The 20204-nt window shown below is 39.1% G+C and overlaps 1 protein-coding gene across 8 annotated transcripts in view; it reads right to left on the bottom strand.

The window, feature by feature from the left end:
- The window catches only part of CAB39L (calcium binding protein 39 like), a 146944-nt gene that overhangs the window by 3712 nt on the left and 123028 nt on the right, over positions 1-20204 (bottom strand). For 7 of the 8 annotated variants that reach the window (XM_036250116.1, XM_036250118.1, XM_036250117.1 and 4 more), the window contains 2 exons: positions 19105-19170; positions 10601-10744 (listed from right to left, as the gene is read on the bottom strand). In XM_036250116.1, coding sequence (XP_036106009.1) covers positions 10601-10744; positions 19105-19170 — 210 coding nt within the window. Of the gene's footprint in view, positions 1-9375; positions 9413-10600; positions 10745-19104; positions 19171-20204 lie in introns of those variants that run through there. The other variant, XM_036250121.1, reaches the window with a different exon arrangement.

Below are 20204 nucleotides of genomic sequence, written 5' to 3' on the forward strand. Positions count from 1 at the left end.
ACTCAAAACTGTAATATTGATTGGTACAGTATTTTGCAATGGACATACCTCCTCATTAGATGTTACACATATGATTATGTGGCCAGAATACCCATAAAGGTATCGATGCTCTGCAGCTCTCAGGGCTCTCTCATACTCTGGGCTTCTCACTCTTCAAAATGCTGAGTGTTTCGCCATCAGGCTCATTTACAATGTTACACAAAATGCCTGATGTATGAGTATGTTAGGAAATCACATACTGGAGCCAAATGTGTGGCTCCTCTGATTATATTTGTTTACAAGGGAGTTGCTGTGAAGTTTTAGCTAGAAATTGTCTGGCATTTGTGGTAACTACATAAATAACTCATAACAGTCTTTCTTTTTAAAAAGATTAAATACATTAGGCAAACTAAGCTACTCTGTACCAAACTGAAATAAATATAAAATGTATTGGAATCTGCAGACAGGCATCATTGGATCAACTCCATTCAATCCATACACTGTACAAAAGACCTAAAAATGTTAAATTTGTTTCAAGTTTAAAATTTTTCCTTATTTTTTATGGCTTCTGAACTCTGCTGCCTCTAAAGGTAGTTGCTGATTTGAAGCAACACTGCATGACTCCTTAGGGGCAACTGGGACACTAGAGGGCCCCGATCAAGGTTTGAGATAAACCATTTAATAAGGAATACACTTCTAAACCAATGTATGGGAAACCAAATCTTTTGAATATATGTTCAATATAGAGAGTTTTTTGGTTCTGTGCTGTACCCATTTATTTTCCATTACTCTGAGGGTTTTTTTTTCCTTTTTTAATTTTTTTGCTTTATTGATTTTTTTTTTTTTTTTTTTTTTTTTTTTTTTAGAGAGAGAGAAAGAGGAAGGGAAAGGGATAGAGAGATAGAAACATTGTTGAGAGAAAACATTGACTGGCTGCCTCCTGCACGTCCCCCACTGGGGACTGGGCCCACAACCTGGCCATGTGCCCTGACTGGGAATCAAACTGGCAACCTCTTGGTGCATGGGTTGATGCTTAACCACTGAGCCACACCTGCTGGGCAGGATATTTTTTCCTCATTTATCTTCAGATAGAGTGGGAGGGAAGGAAGAAAGAGGAGAAGGAGGGGAGAGAGAGAGAGAGAGAGAGAGAGAGAGAGAGAGAGAGAGAGAATCGACTGGTTGCCTCCCATACTACCTGACCAGGGCTGGGGATGGAACTGCAACCGAGGTATGTGCCCTTGACTGGAATAGAAACCAAGATTCTTTGGTCCACAGGCCAACACTCTAACTGCTGAGCCAAACCAGCCAGAGCTGAGAGAGAGAGAGAGAGAGAGAGAGAGAGAGAGAGAGAGAGAGAGAGAGAGAGAGAATTTTTTTGTGTGTGTGGTACGGTGCCCCTAGCGGGAACCGAACCTGGGACTCTCTGGTCCGCAGGTCGACGCTCAACTGCTGAGCCAAACTGACCAGGGCTGTACCCATTTTTTTTTAAATGCTATTTTGGACCCTCCCCAAAATGAAACTACTTGTGACTTTTCTTTTTAGAATGCAGTCTTATTGTTTGGGTCCCTTAATTTATACAACATCTCAGAAATGTGATTTTTGGAGAAAGGCAAATATCATGACCATAATTCAAATATTTTTAGCTCAGAAAACCAAGAATATTTTGCACTGTATTGTAAGCCCAAGTGTTTTTGACAATAAAAAACAAAAAAGTGCTTATTTCACTCACATATTCATTCATTTTATTCAAGCTCTATTTTGCCACAAGAAATTTGTGGTAGACCCAATATTGGAGGGCTAGCCTTCTGCTTTGCCAACCTTCCTGTCCGTGATGCATGCTATAAGCCTGGAGAGTTCTGTACATGGATTTCAAATTGGGGCTCTTGTTATAGTTACACAGAAGTTACTCAAAACAAAAGGCCATTCTGTGCAAGTGTAAAATAAGACCTTTTTATTTTAAAGAGTTACCTTCACAAATGAATACAAATATGAGCAATGCAATATTAGAATATTTTGACACTATTTAAAAGTAGTTGATGAAACATCAGTTGATATAAACACTTTTTCAATGTACTGTTAACATTTTTAGAAAAAGTATTATTATTCAATCAGCTCACAGCTGATTCCTAAATCCACATGGTCTCAACGGCTTCCCCATCAGCAGACTTAGACTTGGTGCACTGTGACTGTGACAGTCAGTCTGCTTGAAAAGATGGGTTCTTAAGGAAGTGGGTAATTTATGGTTAATATTTCACCAAATTCATGTGTAATTCTGCATTCTTTTCGGTGAGATCACATGGAAATTATTCTCAAGTAGGATGTTTCTTGTTCTGTATACTTTTTAAAGGTGAATCATCAAGCTGGCCTTTGACTTTTGGAATAAGCTAGGGTAGAGCTTCTTGTTTTCATCGAGATGGCTGTTATGGCCAATGGCTAGGATGTGAATGACAGAATAATACACTTAAGACCAGTTTTTGCGTCAGTCATCCCAAGTTCCAGCAGCTCTGAGAGGTGAGCAGAATGGTACAGACCACCCACACCCCTACATGGTTTGGTGGGAAATGGCAACATGTCCTTTGCCATTCAGGAGGTTGACAGAGAAGGGAAAGGAAGAAGATCAGCTCATAGTTGATTCCTACATTCATAATGGGCAGAGCTCGGGAGAGCCAGGATGACAGAGACAAAATCACCTGAACCTAGTATCTTAGACCTAGGCTTTACACTTCAATGTAACTCATTTTATAAGTGAGGAAATGGATCCAAATGAATTTGCCCAAAGCCACTGCTGCCAATTGAGCCAGAACAAAGACCCAGGCCTCCTAACTTCCATCCAGTTCTTTCCCACACCACCCTGCTGTCAACAGGAGAAAGCACATGAATGGTAACTCATTCCAGTCCTTGAACTTATCAGCAAGCTAATGAAAATGTGACACTAATAATCTGACAAAGACATTTTTAGCAATGTGTTCCACATTTTCTGTACCTTACGGAAGGTGCTTTGGGAAGAAAACTATTAATAAATAACTGTAAAAAAACTCTAAGATTTAGCTGTTACTTTTTCTAAATAACAAAATATTATTTTTGACAAGTAAACAATTCAGTTCACATTTCAGTGGAAGGAATATAGTTGGGATACAGGGTAGGACCAGTTTATAAACACATTCAAGTAAACAAGCAGTCAACTATTTTTAAATGTACTGACTGTCCAATCATTAGATGATCTAAATTCTGATCTCAAAAGATGGAAGTAGGTTATTTCTATTTGGCCACCCACTGAATCCTTCTATAATAGTGCATTTTTAAAAAAATCCTCACCCGAGGACATTTTTCTATTTATTTTCAGATAGAGTGGGAGGGAGGAGGAGGAGGAGGAGGAGGAGGAGGAGGAGGAGGAGAGAGAGAGAGAGAGAGAGAGAGAGAGAGAGAGACAGAGACAGACAGACACTGAGGTATGAGAGACACGTTGATTGGTTGCATCCCGCATGAGCCTGACCAGGGCAGAGAATCAAACCACAATCGAGGTATGTGCCCTTGACTGGAATTGAACCCGTGACTCTTTGGTCTGCGGGCCGACACTCTAGCCACTGAACCAAACCAACCAGGGCTAATGGTGCATTTTTTTTTTTAATCTTCACCCGAGGACATTACCCTAAGACATTTTTGCATTTATCTTCAGATAGAGCAGGAGGGAGAGAGAGAGGAAGAAAGAGAGAGAAACATTGATGTGAGAGAGACACATCGAGTGGTCACCACCCACACGACCCCAACTGGGGCCAAGGACAAATTGCAACCAAGGTACTCCTTGCCCTTAGCGGAAACCGAACCCAGGACTGTCCAGTCCACGGGCCGGCACTCTCATGCTGAGCCAAACAGGCCAGAGCTAATAGTGCATTTTTAAACACAATTATATAAAGCTTGTCTCTTCTAGGATGAGATATTAAAATTCCATGGAAGCTGAATGACATGACACACAGCCTTTCAGGCAAAAGGGTCTTAAGAAGATACATCATTTTATATTAAATAGGCATTTTCCAGTCCTATCGCAGTCTATTTTTGTTTAATCAAATTTGTGCATTTTTTTTTTTATTAAATAATTCTAACAGAGAAGAGCACTGGAATAATTAAGATTTTTAAAAATAAAATATTACATATACAATTAAAGGCTATTGGACACTTCTTCACAATACCATTTTCTTCCCTAACCCTCCCCTGCAGGTTATTTTTTTATTTTTCTAGAGAGAGGAAGGTAGAGAGAGAAACATCAATGTGAGAGAGACATCAGTTGGCTGCCTCCTGCACGCCCCCTACTGGGGATTGGGCCTGCAACCGAGGCATGTGCCCTGACCAGGAATCAAACTGGGACCTCTTAGTCCTTTGGATGACGCTCAATCCACTGAGCCACACCAGCCAGGCACCTCTGCACATCTTAAACTATAACTGCATATATATGAATCCACATATGGTATTGTCTTTCCAGGTTTTCTGACTTTAATTAATATCCTTTTAATGTTTGTTTATCCCACTCAAAGTTTCTGAGGTTTATCCATAACTAATTCATCTGACTCTATTCATTTTAACCCATTAAAATAAGCAGTTATATGACTATGTCACTATTTTTATTTTCCCAGTTTCCTTTTGATGCCCATCAATGTTTTTTTCCTCATTTTACAACATTCTAAACAATGTTGCAGTGAACACTTTTGTACATGATTCTTTATGCGTATTTGCAAGAGTGTCTCTAAGAAATTACTAGAAAGAGATTTCAGGGTTGAGGGGTATGCAGACTTTCAATTCTTAATTTTGCTAACTTGCTCTCCAAAGTGGTCGGACCAACTTACAGTGTATGAGAATTCCCACAGCCCTCCAACCTTACCAAAATTTGATATTATCAGACTTAAGCATTTTTGTCAATATGAGGAATGTGAAGTGACATCTCATGGCTATTTTAGTGGCCATTTTCATAATTACAGGTTTCCTCATCTGTATTATCAACTTGTATCCTTTGCCCATTTTTCTACTGAATTGTCTGTCTTTTTCTTTTCTTTTTTATCCTCACCTGAGGAGATTATATCTATATCTATATCTATATCTATATTTTGCATTTATCTTCAGATAGACAGGAGGTAGGGAGGGAGGAAAAGAGAGAGAGAAACATCAATGTGAGAGATACACATCAATTGCTAGCCACCCACACAACCCCAACCAGGGCCAGGGGTGAATTGCAACCGAGGTATGTGCCCTTAGCAGGAATCCAACCCGGACTCCCCAGTTCGCAGGCCAATGCTCTAACCGCTGTGTAAAATGGGCCAGGGCTGACTTTTTCTTAATGATTTATAACTTATATGTATTACATTGCATCCTGTCTTTTCACTTTGCTTATGATGTCTTTTTCAGCAGAAGTTTTAAATGTTAATGTGGTCAAATTTATTAATATTTTCCATTATGCTTTATGATTTTTATTTCTTCTTAAAGGAATTCTTCCCAATCTAAAATCATAATGACAGTCCCCTATTTTCTCTTCTAAAAGTTAAAAGTTTTGCTTTTCAAATATGATCTTTACCTAGAATTTATTTCTAAGTATAATGGAGGATAGAGCTTTCTTTATGGATAATCCTTTACCTTAGAACCATTTATTGAATAGTTAACCCTTTCTTCACTGATTTTTATAATCTTTCCACTATCAAATATCAGGTTTCATATTTACTAAGGTTTATTTCTAGGCCCTCTACTCTGTTTTATTTCTCATTTGTCTATCTCTGTGCCAATACAACATTGTCTTCATTTATTATAAATCCATAATAAGTTTTTTCTAATACTGTTGGCTATTTCAGGTTTTATATTTTAAAATAATATTTTATTTTCAATTACAGTTAACATAGAATATTATGTTAGTTTCAGGTGTACAACATAGTGATTAGACATTTATATAACTTACAAACTGATCATCTCAGTAAGTCTAGTACCCATATGACACCACACAGTTATGACAATATTGACTATATTCTTAATACTGTACTTTACATCCCTGTGACTGTTTTTATAACTGACAATTTTCACACCTTATTCATGTCCTCTTTTTCACTCATTCCCCAAACCCCTCCCACTTGGCAACCATCAAAATGTTTTCTGTATCTATAAGTTTGCTTCTGCTTTGCTTGTTCATTTATTTGTTATTTAGATTCCACAAATTAGTCAAATCATATGGCATTTGTCTTTCTTACTTTCCTTAGCATAATACCCTCTAGGTCCACCCATGTTGTTGCAGATGGCAAGACTTCACTCTTTTTTATGGCCAAGTAATATTCCAATGTATATATGTACCACTTCTTTATCCATTTGTTTATCAATGGACATTTAGGTTGCTTCCATATCTTGGCTATTGTAAACAATGAACATAGGAATTCATATAAATTTTAATATTAGTGTTGGGGATTTCTTTGGAAAAATACTAAGAAGTGGAATTGCTAGGTCCTCCTTTGTCTCTTGTTATAGCCTTTGTTTAAAATTTTTAAATTTATTGACTGATTTCTAAGAGAGCGAGATAGAGAGAGGGATGAAGAAAGAGAGAGACACATTGATTTATAGTTTCACTTATTTAATGCATCCATTGGTTGAATCTTGTATGTGCCCTAACTGGGGATCAAACTCAAAACCTTGGCATATCAGGACAACACTCTAGCCAACTGAATTATCTGGCCAGGGCCAGATAATTTGTTTAAAAGTCTATTTTGTCTCATATAAGTGTTGCTACCCCAGCTTTTTTTGGTTTCCATTTTCATGAAGTATCTTTTTCCATTCCTTTACTTCAGTCTGTGTGTGTCTTTTGATTGGAAGTGGGTCTCTTGTAGGCAGCATACATATGGGTCTTACTTTCTTATCCATTCAGATATTCTATGTCTTTTGATGGGATAATTTAATCCATTTACCTTTAAAGTAATTGTAGATAGGTATGTAGTTGTTGCCATTTTATTATTAATATTTTTTATCTTTGTCTTCTTAAAGAAGTCCCTTTAACATTTCTTGCAATACTGGTTTGGTGGTGATGAACTCCTTTAGCTTGTCTGAGAAGTTCTTTATCTGTCAGTCAATTCTAAATGATAGCTTTGCCGGGAACAGTAATCTTGGTTGTAGGTCCTTGCTTTTCATCACTTTCAATATTGTGTGCTAATCCCTTCTGACCTGCAAAGTTTCTCTTGAGAAATCAGCTGACAGACTAATGGGTGCTCCCTTATATGTCACTAACTGCATTTCTCTTGATGCTTTTAAGTGTCTTTCTTTCTGTTAAACCTTTGACATTTTAATTATGATGTGTCTTGGTATGGGCCTCTTTGAGTTCATCTTGTTTGGAGCTCTCTGGGTTTCCTGGACTTATGTGTCTATTTACTTTGCCAGGTTAGAGGAAATTTTCCATCATTATTTCTTCAAATAGGTTCTCTCTTCTCTTTCTGGTACTCCTGTGATGCAAATGTTGGTATGCTTGATGTTGTTCCAGAGGCCCCTTAAATTATTCTCCTATCTTTGGACCCTTTTTCATTTTTGCTGTTCTGATTGGGTGTTCTGCACTGCCTTGTCTTTCAAATTGCTGATTCAGTCCACTGTTTCATCTAATCTACTGTTGATTCCTTCTAATGTATTCTTCATTTCTGACTGGTTCATTTTTACGTTTTCTATCTTTATTTTCATGTTTTACATCTTTTTGTTAAAGTTCTCACCGATTTCCTCTACTCTCCCCTTAAGTTCATTGAGCATCCTTATAACCAGTGTTTTGAACTCTGCATCTGGTAGATTGCTTGTCTCCATTTTGTTTAGTTCTTTTTCTGGAGTTCTGTTCTTTCATCTGGGACATGTATCTTTGTCTCCTCATTTCGGTTGCCTCCCAGTTTTTTTTCTGTGTATTAGGTAGAGCTGTCTCCTAGTCTTGGTAGAGTGGCCTTATGTAGTAGGTGTCTTGTGGGACCAGTGTCACCTGAGCCAGGTACTCCAGGTGTTTTCCTGTGTGGGTTGTGTGTCTCTGCCCTCCTGTTGTAGTTGAACCTTGATTGCCATTGGCTTGCCAGTGAGAGGGACTGGCCCTCAGGACTGACCGTGTCTACAGTGGAGGAGCTGTTGTGCAGGGGCTGACCTTACAAACCAGGATTCCCTCTAGCAGGGCTATGATGCCTGCTGAATCCACCCTTTGGGTATGTTGTTTATGGAGGTGATTGGGTGGTGCTCTGGTGTGATCTGAAGCTGGCCACTGAGTGTGCCCATTTTGGGGTCTCTTAGGAGTAGGTCAGATGCAGTCCAAGGTCAGCCATTGCCCGTGACCTTCCTGGGGCCACTTATTATGAGCTACAAAGTAATCTGCTAATAGTTGCTGCTTATGCTGGGCTTGGAGGTGACTGAGAGAGGCCAAGCTGTGAACTGAGGCCGGCTGCCACTAGTGCCGGGCTTGGGTCTACTTAACAAGAGGTACAGGGCACACTGAAGCCAGATGCTGCTTGTTTGGGGTTTGTAAATCTTTGAGAGAATTTAGTAAAGTCCAAACCATAAGCCAAGACAGGTTGTTTGTATAGAAAATCCACTGGAAGTGGCTTGGATGGGCTTGCAAGTTGGGTGGGGTGGGAAATCACCAGGGCAGGGCAAAAAGTTTCAGCCAGGTTGATAGAGACTCAGACTTGGTGCCAGCCTGAGCCTGCAGGCTGGGTGGGGAATGGCTCAATCAGGATCAATGGCTTCTGTCAGCACATCTGCCTGAAACAAAGCTGTCCCTCCAGCCCTCACCCTGAGCCAGACAATTCAGTTCCTCCTATATGTCCTTGGTGCTTTTTCAGTCACTACCCCAGCACTGAAGCTCAGAGCAGTTGAGTCTATCAGCAAGTAAGTCCATGCATAGGCCCTTTAAGAGTAATGCCTGGGACTCCAGCATCCCTCCCTCTCACCATGGAATCCTCTCAGCCACAATCCCTGCTGTTTTTTACAGCCAGAATTTATGGGGACTTCTCTTCCCCACAATGAAACCCTGGTTTAGGGAGCCTTGTATGGGGCTGAGACCCCCTCCTCCACAGGGGAGACCTAGGCTGCAGAAATATCCCTCCTAATTCCTAACCACCACGTGTGGGTGTGGGACCAGCCCATTCTGTGTCTTTGCCCTTCCTACTAGTCTCAATGTGGCTCCTTTTTTATACCCTTAGTTATGGGATTTCTTTTCAGCTATACTTCAGGTGGTTCTCAATGATGGTTGTTGTGTAATTTAGTTGTAATTTTGATGTGGTCATGGGAGGAGGCAAATATACTATTTTCCTACTCACCCATCTTGACTAGGCATAGTAAATTTAAAATCTGGTCAAAGGTTTTCCCTATCTGTTCTTCTTCAAAATTACTGTAGATAATCCTAGGCCATTGCTCTTCCATGCAAATCTTAGAATTCGCTTGTTAAGTTTCAGGAAAAGTCCTGTTGGGATTTTGAATGGAATTGAATGAAATTTATAAATTAATTTTGGATTTAAATTGCTCTAATGACTTTTTGGACAATGAAGATCTGCAGCACAAAGATGGACTAAAATTTTTTTTACCTTTCAAAGCATCAATTACATACCTTATAAACTGCTATGTCTCACATACAGACTGAAAAATTCAATTAATGAATATACATTATAAAGGCTAAAAAAAAGCCTAGAATTCTCTGAACCCTTAATTCTACTCTAGATCTTTATCCCCCAAAAATAATATTAAATATGTTACAAAAAAACAATCTAGCTGGATACATAAAATGTTCATTGCAATATTACTCACTGTAGAAAGAAATGGAAATAACCTAAATATAAATAACACATGAATATTTAAGTAAACTAGAATAAATATGTCCAGTGATAAACTATGATGCCAACAGAACTATTGGCTCTAGAAATGACATATAACGATAATGAATTAATGTTTACTGATGGCATAGCACTCAGTGATAAAATTTGACATCAATTTTCTATACAATATGAACAGAGCTGCAGAAAAACACCTTCAAATATGTGCACAGAAAAATTAAATTTACTAAAATCTTTACAATAGTTAGGTTAGGAGTATGGGATTATAGATTAGATTTTTCTCACTAACCCTAATGTACAAAAATCTGTTGTCTAAAGTTTCTAGGAGGCCATTTTATTACTCATATTAAAGAAAAAAGTATTAGGAAGATATAGCAAGTATCATGGGCGTTTTCTTTCACAGCAAAATGCATTCACGGAAACATTTCTGAATAAGTAATGAAAGTAAGTAGTACTCAAGTGTTTCTGCAGAGCTTCATTTAAGGTTAAGAAACATTTAAGGCAGAAAGCAAAGCATTCAAATCCTCACACGCAGGGTTTGGGTTCTAGCTCAGTCACTGAATATTTCAGTAACTTTTGGGAAACAGTATCCACCTATTTTCTCAGTAAAAAAAAAAAATTAGAAACACGGATTAGTTAGAAACCTTTTAGAAAGAAATGGGCATTCATTAAAATAACTCTAAAATTTCACCTAAGTCATGCAAAACAAAAGACTGCCTATTTTACTTTTTCTCAAATATAAGGGAGAGTAAAAAGTAGGGAGTTTGTCACTTGAAACTGGAAAACAAATGCCTACTTTATATCTGTAGCTTACACTTTACCTTAAAGACATGAAAGGCTTCAAACTGAATGTTGGGGCTTTTATCTCGAAGGAGGTTCATCATCAGTTTGAGGTTCTCTGGCTTGCTGATGTACTTTGTCATAATGGCAAAGTTGTGTCTGTCCAGGATCAGTTCACCTAGCAGCTATAAAAAAATTTAAAAATCAGTGTTGTAATCCAAGAGCTATCTTATTAAAAATACTGAGAGTCCTTAGGTGTATCTTAAAACAATAGGCATGAAAGTAGTAGTTATTTTTGGCTTTTCACAGTTTTGTTAAAGTCCATACTTAATACATTTCTTTTTTTTCTTTCTTTTTTTTTTTATCCTCACCCGAGGATATTTTTCCATTTTTGTTCAGATAGGGTGGGAGGGAGAGAGAGGGAACAGAGAGAGAGAGAGAGAGAAACATCAACGTGAAAGGGACACATCAAGTGGCTGCCTCCCATACAAACCCAACCGGGGTTGGGGACAAACTGCAACTGAGGTACATGCCCTTAGAGGGAACTGAACCTGGGTCTCTCTGTACCACAGACCAACGCTCTAACCGCTGAGCCAATTGGGCCAGGGCGATACTTAATACATTTCTGAATCTATTTCTAAGCCTATCCTTGCTGCAGCTTAAAAAAGCTCTCTCTGTAGCTCTCATTAAGAGCTACCCAGAAATTAATTTATTATTTTCATTGCTTAAATTATCTTGAGGTAGGGTAAGAACAACAAAATGGTCTCTACAATTATACCACCCTTACCTATGAATGTACTCTAGTAGCTTACTGGGAAAAAATAGATTATTTTCCCCCTAATTTTTATTACTAAACCTGATATATAATAAAAAAAATCATTGACTCTGAATCCAAATGAAGTTTAACATGCACAGCATGTTTTTATAAAAAAGTAAAGCAAAACATTTTCTGGTGACAAATTAATAGTTCCCAAAATGCAGAATTACTCTATGTTATGAACTGAATGTTTGTGTCCCCTCCAAAATCTATATGTGATGGTATTAGGAGGATGGGTCTTTAAGAGGTTAGGACATGAGGGTGAAGTGACCATGAATGAACTTGGTGTTCTTATGAAAGAGACCCCAGAGAGTTCTCTAGTGCTAGCATCCTCATCTTGGACTTCCCAGTCTCCAGAACTGTGAGAAATAAATATTTCTTATTTAAGCTACCTAGTCTATGGTATTTTGTTACAGCAGCTGGAACAGACTAAAACACTTCAAAACAAAAATACCAAAAGTGAGACTAGTTGAAGAGCCTCTAGCAGCACAGCTAAATGTGCTGCTGCTCCATCTCACAGACTTGTATTCTCACTGTAGTTGCAGCAATTCCTAAAGCTTTAGCAACCAGGCAGCTGAAATGTACCCTCAACATAATTTTATATGTGATATTACTTATTTCCAATTCTCCTACTTACTGTAATTTTTCTGGAAGCCCCAGGATACTAATAAATTGCAGAGATGTTTCCAGAAATTCTGGATGGAAGGAAACAGCACATGAAACTGAGACTAGCTGTCTATCACAATACAGTCTAGCAACAGAACCCCAGGTATGTATGTAGGGGTGTGTGTGTGTGTGTGTGTGTGTGTGTGTGTGTGTCTGGCTGCCAGTAAACAACAACCTTGCCTGTGATGCATCTTTTGTCTATTTAACAAATAAGAAGAACACATCTTTAAGTTATGTTAGTGCAAAAATAATGTTTTGATTTCATTAAAAGAAAATTAACCCTTAAAATTGGCACATACACATTTAATAACATTTGCTGACATGACGTTTATGAATTAAATTCGAATTAAGTCACTTCAGTTTTTGTTACATGGGGATGTCCATCCTTTGCTAATATAATTTCACTACTTTTCTGAAACAATTGTGTTAAATTATTTGGCCAACAAACTGAATCTTTTAGCCATTAAGTGTTAATCTACTTTAATTAATACTGATAATGACAAAATGCTGCATTTCATTGTATACAAAGCATTCTAAAGCAATACTGTACTAGGTAAATAGAAAAAGTAGTATTTTTACTTAAATTTTATTTTACAAGCATCATACTATACAGTAAAACCATGCACAGCAAGTTGATATAGTGAGTTCTTTTCTTAACTTAGAGGTTTTTTTTTGTTTTTGTTTTTTTAAAATCTTTATTGTTGAATGTAGAATGTATTACAGATGTTCCTCATTTTCCCCCCATTGACCCCCTCCTCCCCCCTCCCGCCTTTTCCCACACTATTGTCTGTGTCCATTGGTTATGCATCTAAGTTCTTTGGTTTATTTCTTCCCACCCTCCCCCCCACAACCCCTTTCCCTTTGAGGTTTGTCAGTCTAGCAATGAATTTGTACTTCTTAATCCTTTCACCTTTTTCACCCATTCCCCCAACCCACCTCCCATCTGGCAACCAACAAAATGTTCTCTGTATCTATGAGAATGTTTCTGTTCTGCCTGTTCATTTTGTTTGTAGATTCCATTGTCGATAGATATGTATTCATTGCCATTTTGTTTGTTCATATATTTTATCTTTTTCTTCAAAAAGACCCTTCATCATTTCACATAATAACGGTTTGGTGGTGATAAACTCCTTTAACTTTTTCTTTTCTGGGAAACTCTTTATATGGCCATCGATTCTAAATGACAGCTTTGCGGGATAGAGTAATCTTGGCTGTAGGTTCTTGCTTTTCATCACTCTGAGTATTTCTTGCCACTCCCTTCTGGCCTGCAAAGTTTCTTCTGAGAAATCAGCTGACAGCCTTATGGGAACTCCCTTGTAGGTAACTAGCTGCCTTTCTCTTGCTGCTTTTAAGATTCTCTCTTTGTCTTGAACTTTCTGCATTTTGATGATGATGTGTCTTGGTGTGGGACTCTCTGTGCTTCCTGGACTTGTATGTCTGTTTCCTTCACCAAGTTAGGAAAGTTTTCTGCCATTATTGTTTCAAACAAGTTTTCTTTTTCTTGTTCTCGCTCTTCTCCTTCTGCACCCCCAAGATGCGAATGTTGGCACGCTTGAAGTTGTCCCAGAGGCTCCTTACACTATCCTCATTTTTTTGGATGCTTTTTTTCTTTTTGCTGTTCTGATTGGGCGTTTTTTGCTTCCTTATATTCCAAATCGATGGTTTGCTTCTTGGATTTACGTACTCTATTATTGAATCTGTGTAAATTATTCTTTATTTCAGTTAATGCCTCCTTCATTTCTGACTGTGCATCCATCATTTCTGACTGGCCCTTTTTTATGCTCTTGAGACCCTCACTAAGTTCACTGAGGTTCTCACTAAGTTCATTGAGCATCCTTATAAGCAGTATTTTGAACTCAGCATCTGTTAGGTTGCTTATCTCCAATTTGCTTAGTTCTTTTCTTGGGGTTTTGTTCTGTTCTTTCATTTGGGACCTGTTTCTTTGTCTCCTCATTTTGGCTACCTCCCTGTGTTTGTTTCAGTGTATTACTTAATGAGAGGTATGGGGCTAGCTGAGACCAGATGCTGCTTGTTAGAAAGAATTTAGGAAAAACCTGATGCAGGATCCAAGACAGGCCAATCCTATGGTTAAGCAAGTGGCAACAGCTTGGGTGGGCCTGAAAGTTGGGTGGGGCGGGGCCTCAGGGAGTCACCAGGGCGGGGCTACCAGTGTGAGCCAAGTTTCTGGAGTCCCAGATATGGAGACTGTCTGCCGCCACAGGGAAGGGCTCACCAAAGGAACAAAGGCCTCTGACAGCATGTTTGTCCCCGAGAAAGCCCTCTCTCCAGCCCTCGCTCCGGTGCCAAACAGCTCAGTTCTTCCCTGTATGTCTCTGGCGCCCCTTGAGCTGCCTCCCCTCTGAGCTTAGAGGGAGAGAGTCCGATCAGTCCGTGCGTGGGCCCTTTAGGGAGCTGCCTGGGGCTCCAGCCGCTTCAGCTTCCCTGAGCCTCAGTTTCTGCTGGTTTTTCCAGCCAGAAGTTATGGGACTTCTCTTCCTGGCACTGGAACCCTGAGTGGGGCACCTGGTGTGGGACGGGGACCTCCTCAGTCCTCAGGGAGGACCTTCCCTGCCAAGGTGTCCTGATTTTTATCCGCCACACGTGGGTGTGGGACCAGCCCATCGTGCCTCCGCCCCTCCTACCAGTCTGGATGTGGCTGCTTCTTTAATTCCGTAGTTGTAGGACTTCCATTCAGCTAGATTTCAGGCAGTTTTGAATGGTGGTTGTTCTGTAGTTTAGTTGTAACTTTGATGTGGTTGTGGGAAGACGCGATACCGCGTTTACCTGCACCGCCGTCTTGACCGGAAGTCTCTTAACTTAGAGTTTTAATGTAATTGACCAGAGCCCCCTACCCCCCCTAATTCCACCAGGCTTCTTTTGAATTATAATCTTTCTTGCTAGTAATTAAATGTCAGGCTCCCGAAGAAGATAAGAAATAAATGCCTAAGCTCTGTCACATGACGGGGAAGGAATTTCTTTGTTAATTCTTCTTTATTGACACTAGGAACCTAAACTCCCCAAAATAGTTTAGGAAAACTTAGAATATGATGAACAAAAGGTAACAACTACTTGGGAATCAGAAAATAGCCTAGCATGAGGAACATAAGTGACTCCATCTTAAAATGAACCCCCATCTTGACATCTGGGTGATCCCAGACCCTTAACCTCCTCTGGAATAGGTATCAGAGCTCTGGGCTGGTCACAGGACTCACTCAATTCTCTCTCCAGGACGAGGTGCTCTTCATGTTTCTCTGGCACCAAAGCTTCTGGGCACCTGTCTTTGCTCACCCACACATTCTCACTGTTTTTATTTATTTTTTATTTTTGTTAATCCTTGCTTAAGGATATTTTTTCCATTGATTTTTGTTTTTTTGGTTTTATTTTTAGAGAGAGTGGAGAGGGATTGGGGAGAGAGAGAGAGAGACAGACAGACATCTATTGGTTGCCTCCTGCACTTGCCCAGCCTGGGCTGTGGATCAAACCTGCAACCCAGGTATGTGCCATTGACCAGTAATCAAAGCCTCGGCCCTCCAATGCACAGGCCGACACTCTAACCACTGAGCAACGCAGGCCAGGGCAACCACTTTTAGCTATGACATACAGAGTCTGAGGTGTGGCAGGCACAGGAATCTGTTTGTGTTGCTGCTACTGGAAGCCACTTTAAGTTGCTTTATAACTGACAAGCTGGACTTGGCCTCGTGTTGTGGCAGGGCAGCTCCTTCTAGCATTTGGGAGCTGCTGTCATACAGTGCCTTTCATGAAACACCTAGCTTTCATCCAGTTTATTTTTTGAAGAATAGTGTAAGTAAATATACTGTTGTCATAATTTAACCTCTCATTTTCTAAAATTATAAAACATCTATGTATAAAATATTACAGAATCCAGAGACAGAAACAAGTTATGTTAAAATAGAACATACTGCTGCTACCCACACATCTAATTTCCAAAAGGAAAAACCAACAACGCAGTAGCAGAGCTCTTCAAAACAATGTTTTTCTGTTGAAGGAAACAATAAACAATATTTACTGAGCTCTTTCCTTGAAGAGAGTGACACAAGACCATTTTAGCAAGTCTCTGCCTAAACTGTAGCATTCAAAAGCCAACTCTTTAGTAACCATTCTAACAATTTCTGCATTCTCAGAAATGCTTTATCTGCCTTTTACTAATTTTTTCCTCCCACTGTCCAACCAGTGCTTGGTTTTACCACATTGTAAACACATATTTTCAAGACACTTAATTGTAAAGGATTTTATGCAGGAAGAGCGACCAATGTAGCATGTCCGGGTGGATTAATAAAGAATAAGAAAGAGGTCTTATGAGTAGGCTGAGGCATTTGTGAATGAATAAGAAACATAATCAGTTTGAAAGGGGCGGGGGGATTTCAATATTAGATATAAATTCTTGCCGGTGTCACTGGGAACAGCGCAGAGGTGCCTAACTGGAGAACCACGTGAAGAGGGAGGCTGGATGGTGGAGAACCAGGTGACAGCAAACAGCAGTGAGGAATGAGCCCTTCTCAGTTCTCTTTGCTACCCCCCAAGTCTGCATGACACACTGTAAGAATCCTGTATTAACAGGCTTCTATTTTTTAAATGCAAATGCATCCTAGTAGGAATAAGTCTAATTCACATCCGAGTCCCAATTATTTATTTAGAATTATCAACACCTTCCAGAGATTGAACTCTAGGGATAATAATGAGGAATATTTACTTATAAAATTTTTTATTTTATTCAACAAACCTATCTATTCCTTATCATGAGCTAGGCTCTGTTCTAACTACTTTACAAACGTTAACAAGAGAACATGACAAGGTGGGGCTGAAGACATCTTGAGAAGAGAATGAGGCAATAGGCATGTGGGTAGGAGATGATAGGATAGTGGGAAAGAAAAAACAGGAAGAAGGTCCAAAAACTGTCAGCTTTATAACTTGGCCTAAGACCCTACTTAGCTAGAGATAAAATTTCTGTCACCAGTTCTTGTCACTGCTGAAAATGGAACAGGGATCATTCTAAAGTCTATGACCCTCAGTTTTTATCTCAATTTAGTTGTATCCTTAGTTTGTAACAACGTCTCTACTTTGGTCCAGTATCTGACTGATTCCTACTGAAAAGAGGAAAGATTTGAAACTTTATGAGCAATTTCCTATATCCTGGCCCTTTAGACAAATGTCACCCCTGTCTACTGTCTCAATTTCCACTTCCCTCCCAGGGAGACTATCTCTTGTAATATGGACCAGCTCCCTGTTTTGGCTGTCCTAGTGGAACCCTTCACAAATGAGAAACTCTACTCTTTAGGTATGTGGCTGTGGCAATAGGATGTACTCTTATCTTCAACTGCTTTGAACAGACTTTCTGGACGTGGGAGAGTATGGCGTTGACGTCACTGCCCTTGCCTAGAGCTCAGTCTCATCACTCCGAGCTCCAGCAAGGAAAGCAGTGCGGTATTGTTCCTACATGGATCACCTTGTATGGGTTTCCATCCCAGGGAAGCTCAATAAAGAGTGCTGAGTGACTGGCTGAAACAGTACACTGACCTGTCCTCCATGGGTGAGGCTAGAACAGAGAGGGCACAGAGATGGGGAAGCAGTCGTGGCCAACAAACAATCGTGTGTAAAGTGAATTTACAAAGATGTAGTACAAAATAGATGTAATGTATGGCTTTAGCTTAAAACTATCCAATATTTAGAAACAAATGCATTGTTCTATGAATGTCATCCCAAACATAAAAATAAACAAGTGATACTTAGTTAAGTTCAAACATCATACAAATTACTTGACCAAAAAACAAATGATGAAAAAAAAAAACAGAAAAAAAAAGAAAACCAGCCAAGAATTATCTGCCAAAAAACATTCTTTTGAATTCAGTAAAAACCTCAATATAATGGACTAATTCAGGTGAGGGGTGTTTGTTAAAGCCAAAAACTCTGTTATATAATAAAGTAGGTTGTTTGAATGCATATGTTAAAAATTGACAAATTAGTTTAACCTGTTTTTACTTATGTAGACAGATTTTTGTAATTAAAATTAAGTACATATGAAAAGTTTAATTTCACTGAAAAGCTTTCTATATGTATTACTATAATTTTAAATTTACTGAACAGGTCTAGTAAATGTGTGTAGTTACCAGTCACGGCGAGTAAACACATGCACACAGCTGGGGTGGCTTAGTGCACATGGGAACATCGGCCCTCAATTGTTAGAACTGCCGCAGAAAGTCCGGTCACACGACAAAAGAACCAATTACCTTGCAATGCCATGTGATCACATGCTAATCATTCCTGAACACTGTTTAGGAGTGGTGACTCTTGGATTTAAATACGTAGACCAGAGTTGTAGATATGTAATATTTATTTATGTTGGCAAAATTACTACAGTGTTTTTCCAACATATGGCCTATTTACTAAAATTTGTTTAAATAACAGTGAATCAATAACAAAAAAAAATCTGTTAATTATAAGCAAATCTTGGTTAAGAGCATTTTAAAATTAACAGGGTGTTAATTTTCACATATGACATATGGACTGGAAATTTTGTCCATTAGATCCAAAGTCCATTAAATTGAGGTCTGCAAAATCGAGGGCTTACTATATCTGTAAGACCTGAAGAGCAGAGATGCAGGTCTAGCCCCACTCCCTCAGGAGCTGTCCCTCCTGGACAAGTGGCTGCTTCCAGGTACTTTTCACTAAGGGAAGGAAGGCCACTCACAGAGAGATGTAGCCCTGCTCTGTTTGATGAGAGAGAGCGGCATTTCCACAGGAATTTCATAGGAGATGTAATCTCAAATTATAGATGCCGTGTGGTCACACACACACACACACACACACACACACACACACCCTTTTTGTGTATTAGCATGTACTCATTATTTATATTGGTACTTCTAAAAAGTATTTGAGGCAGGACACATATTATTTTGCTACAAAGTATGGTTGTAACATAAAACATCTCTCAAATTACAAAAAAAAAGGATACTTAAATTTTTCTGTATTTACTAGTTTACTAATAGACCAATCATTTACTAATAAGATATCTTATGGAGACTAAGTTAAATTTGATATTACCTTTAAAGACTGTCTCTTAGTCACATAATTCTCAGATTGAAGCAATTTCTCATAGTCTTCAAAAATCTAGTGAAAAGAAAAGAAATATTACAGTGTAAAACCAAGTTATTTCTCTGCATTAGGTTTGCTTGCTTTCTTGTTTCAGAAGTAAATCCCCAACCCTTGAGTCCAGCACAGCCCAGTTGTTGTGCTTTCTATCTCTGTGTGATTAACCCTACACTGACCACCACTGTCCATTGGGAGGTTTCCCCTTTCACCATCCTCGTTTACACATAAAGACACTGAGAAATAGGGAGGTCAAGTGATACAAGAGATGCACTTCTCTATTTTATTTTAGTTTTGCAAATTAGAAATAGAGTAGAAAAATGTAGTAATTGAGTACTCTCATAATAAATCATTTTTAATAAAACATCTATTAAGTTGCAACACAAATCATTTTATGCCATATTAAAGAAATCTGTTTACGTAGACTTGCTGGTAGCTATTATGTATTTAATATATAAAGATTAAATACATTTAGGGTTTCACCTGGCAACTCATAAATGATCAAATTATCAAATTCATAGCATCAACAGGTAGAGGAATAGGACTGCTTTTGCCACAAGATAGCAATACTAATCCCAACTAGCCTCTCTGGAGCACTTCTACTCTCCCCAGAAGTGGGGGGACACTGGTGACGGACGCCCTGTTCCCTAATGTGGTCGATCAACAGTCATTACTTAGGCCCTTCAGTTCAACGCAGGGAGCCAGCAGCTGGGGGAGCTCGGTTTCAACTCCCCACCATGCATGGACACACTCAGAGATGACTAAGGTGGAAGGAGCAAGACCAGCAGAGAACCAAAAGCTAGAGTGGTCAAAGGCTGAAGAACGTAAAAAACAGTCCTGGTCCTCAGAGGGCCAAGTGCGAGGGAGGGCAAGCTGTGCACACTGATGGTAATTCCCGAGAGAGAAGAAAGTGAAAAGTATATATAGAAATGTGTACCTCACAATAAAGTCACAGTAACTATACGTTTTTATATGAAGGACTTATTATTTATTCTAATTGTCATGAAACCCAAAGAGGATTTTGTGGGTCATTACATTTATTGGACACACTTTGT

This window comes from Molossus molossus, unplaced genomic scaffold (genome assembly GCF_014108415.1).
Source record: "Molossus molossus isolate mMolMol1 unplaced genomic scaffold, mMolMol1.p scaffold_m16_p_9, whole genome shotgun sequence".
Classification (NCBI taxonomy): Eukaryota; Metazoa; Chordata; class Mammalia; order Chiroptera; family Molossidae; genus Molossus; species Molossus molossus.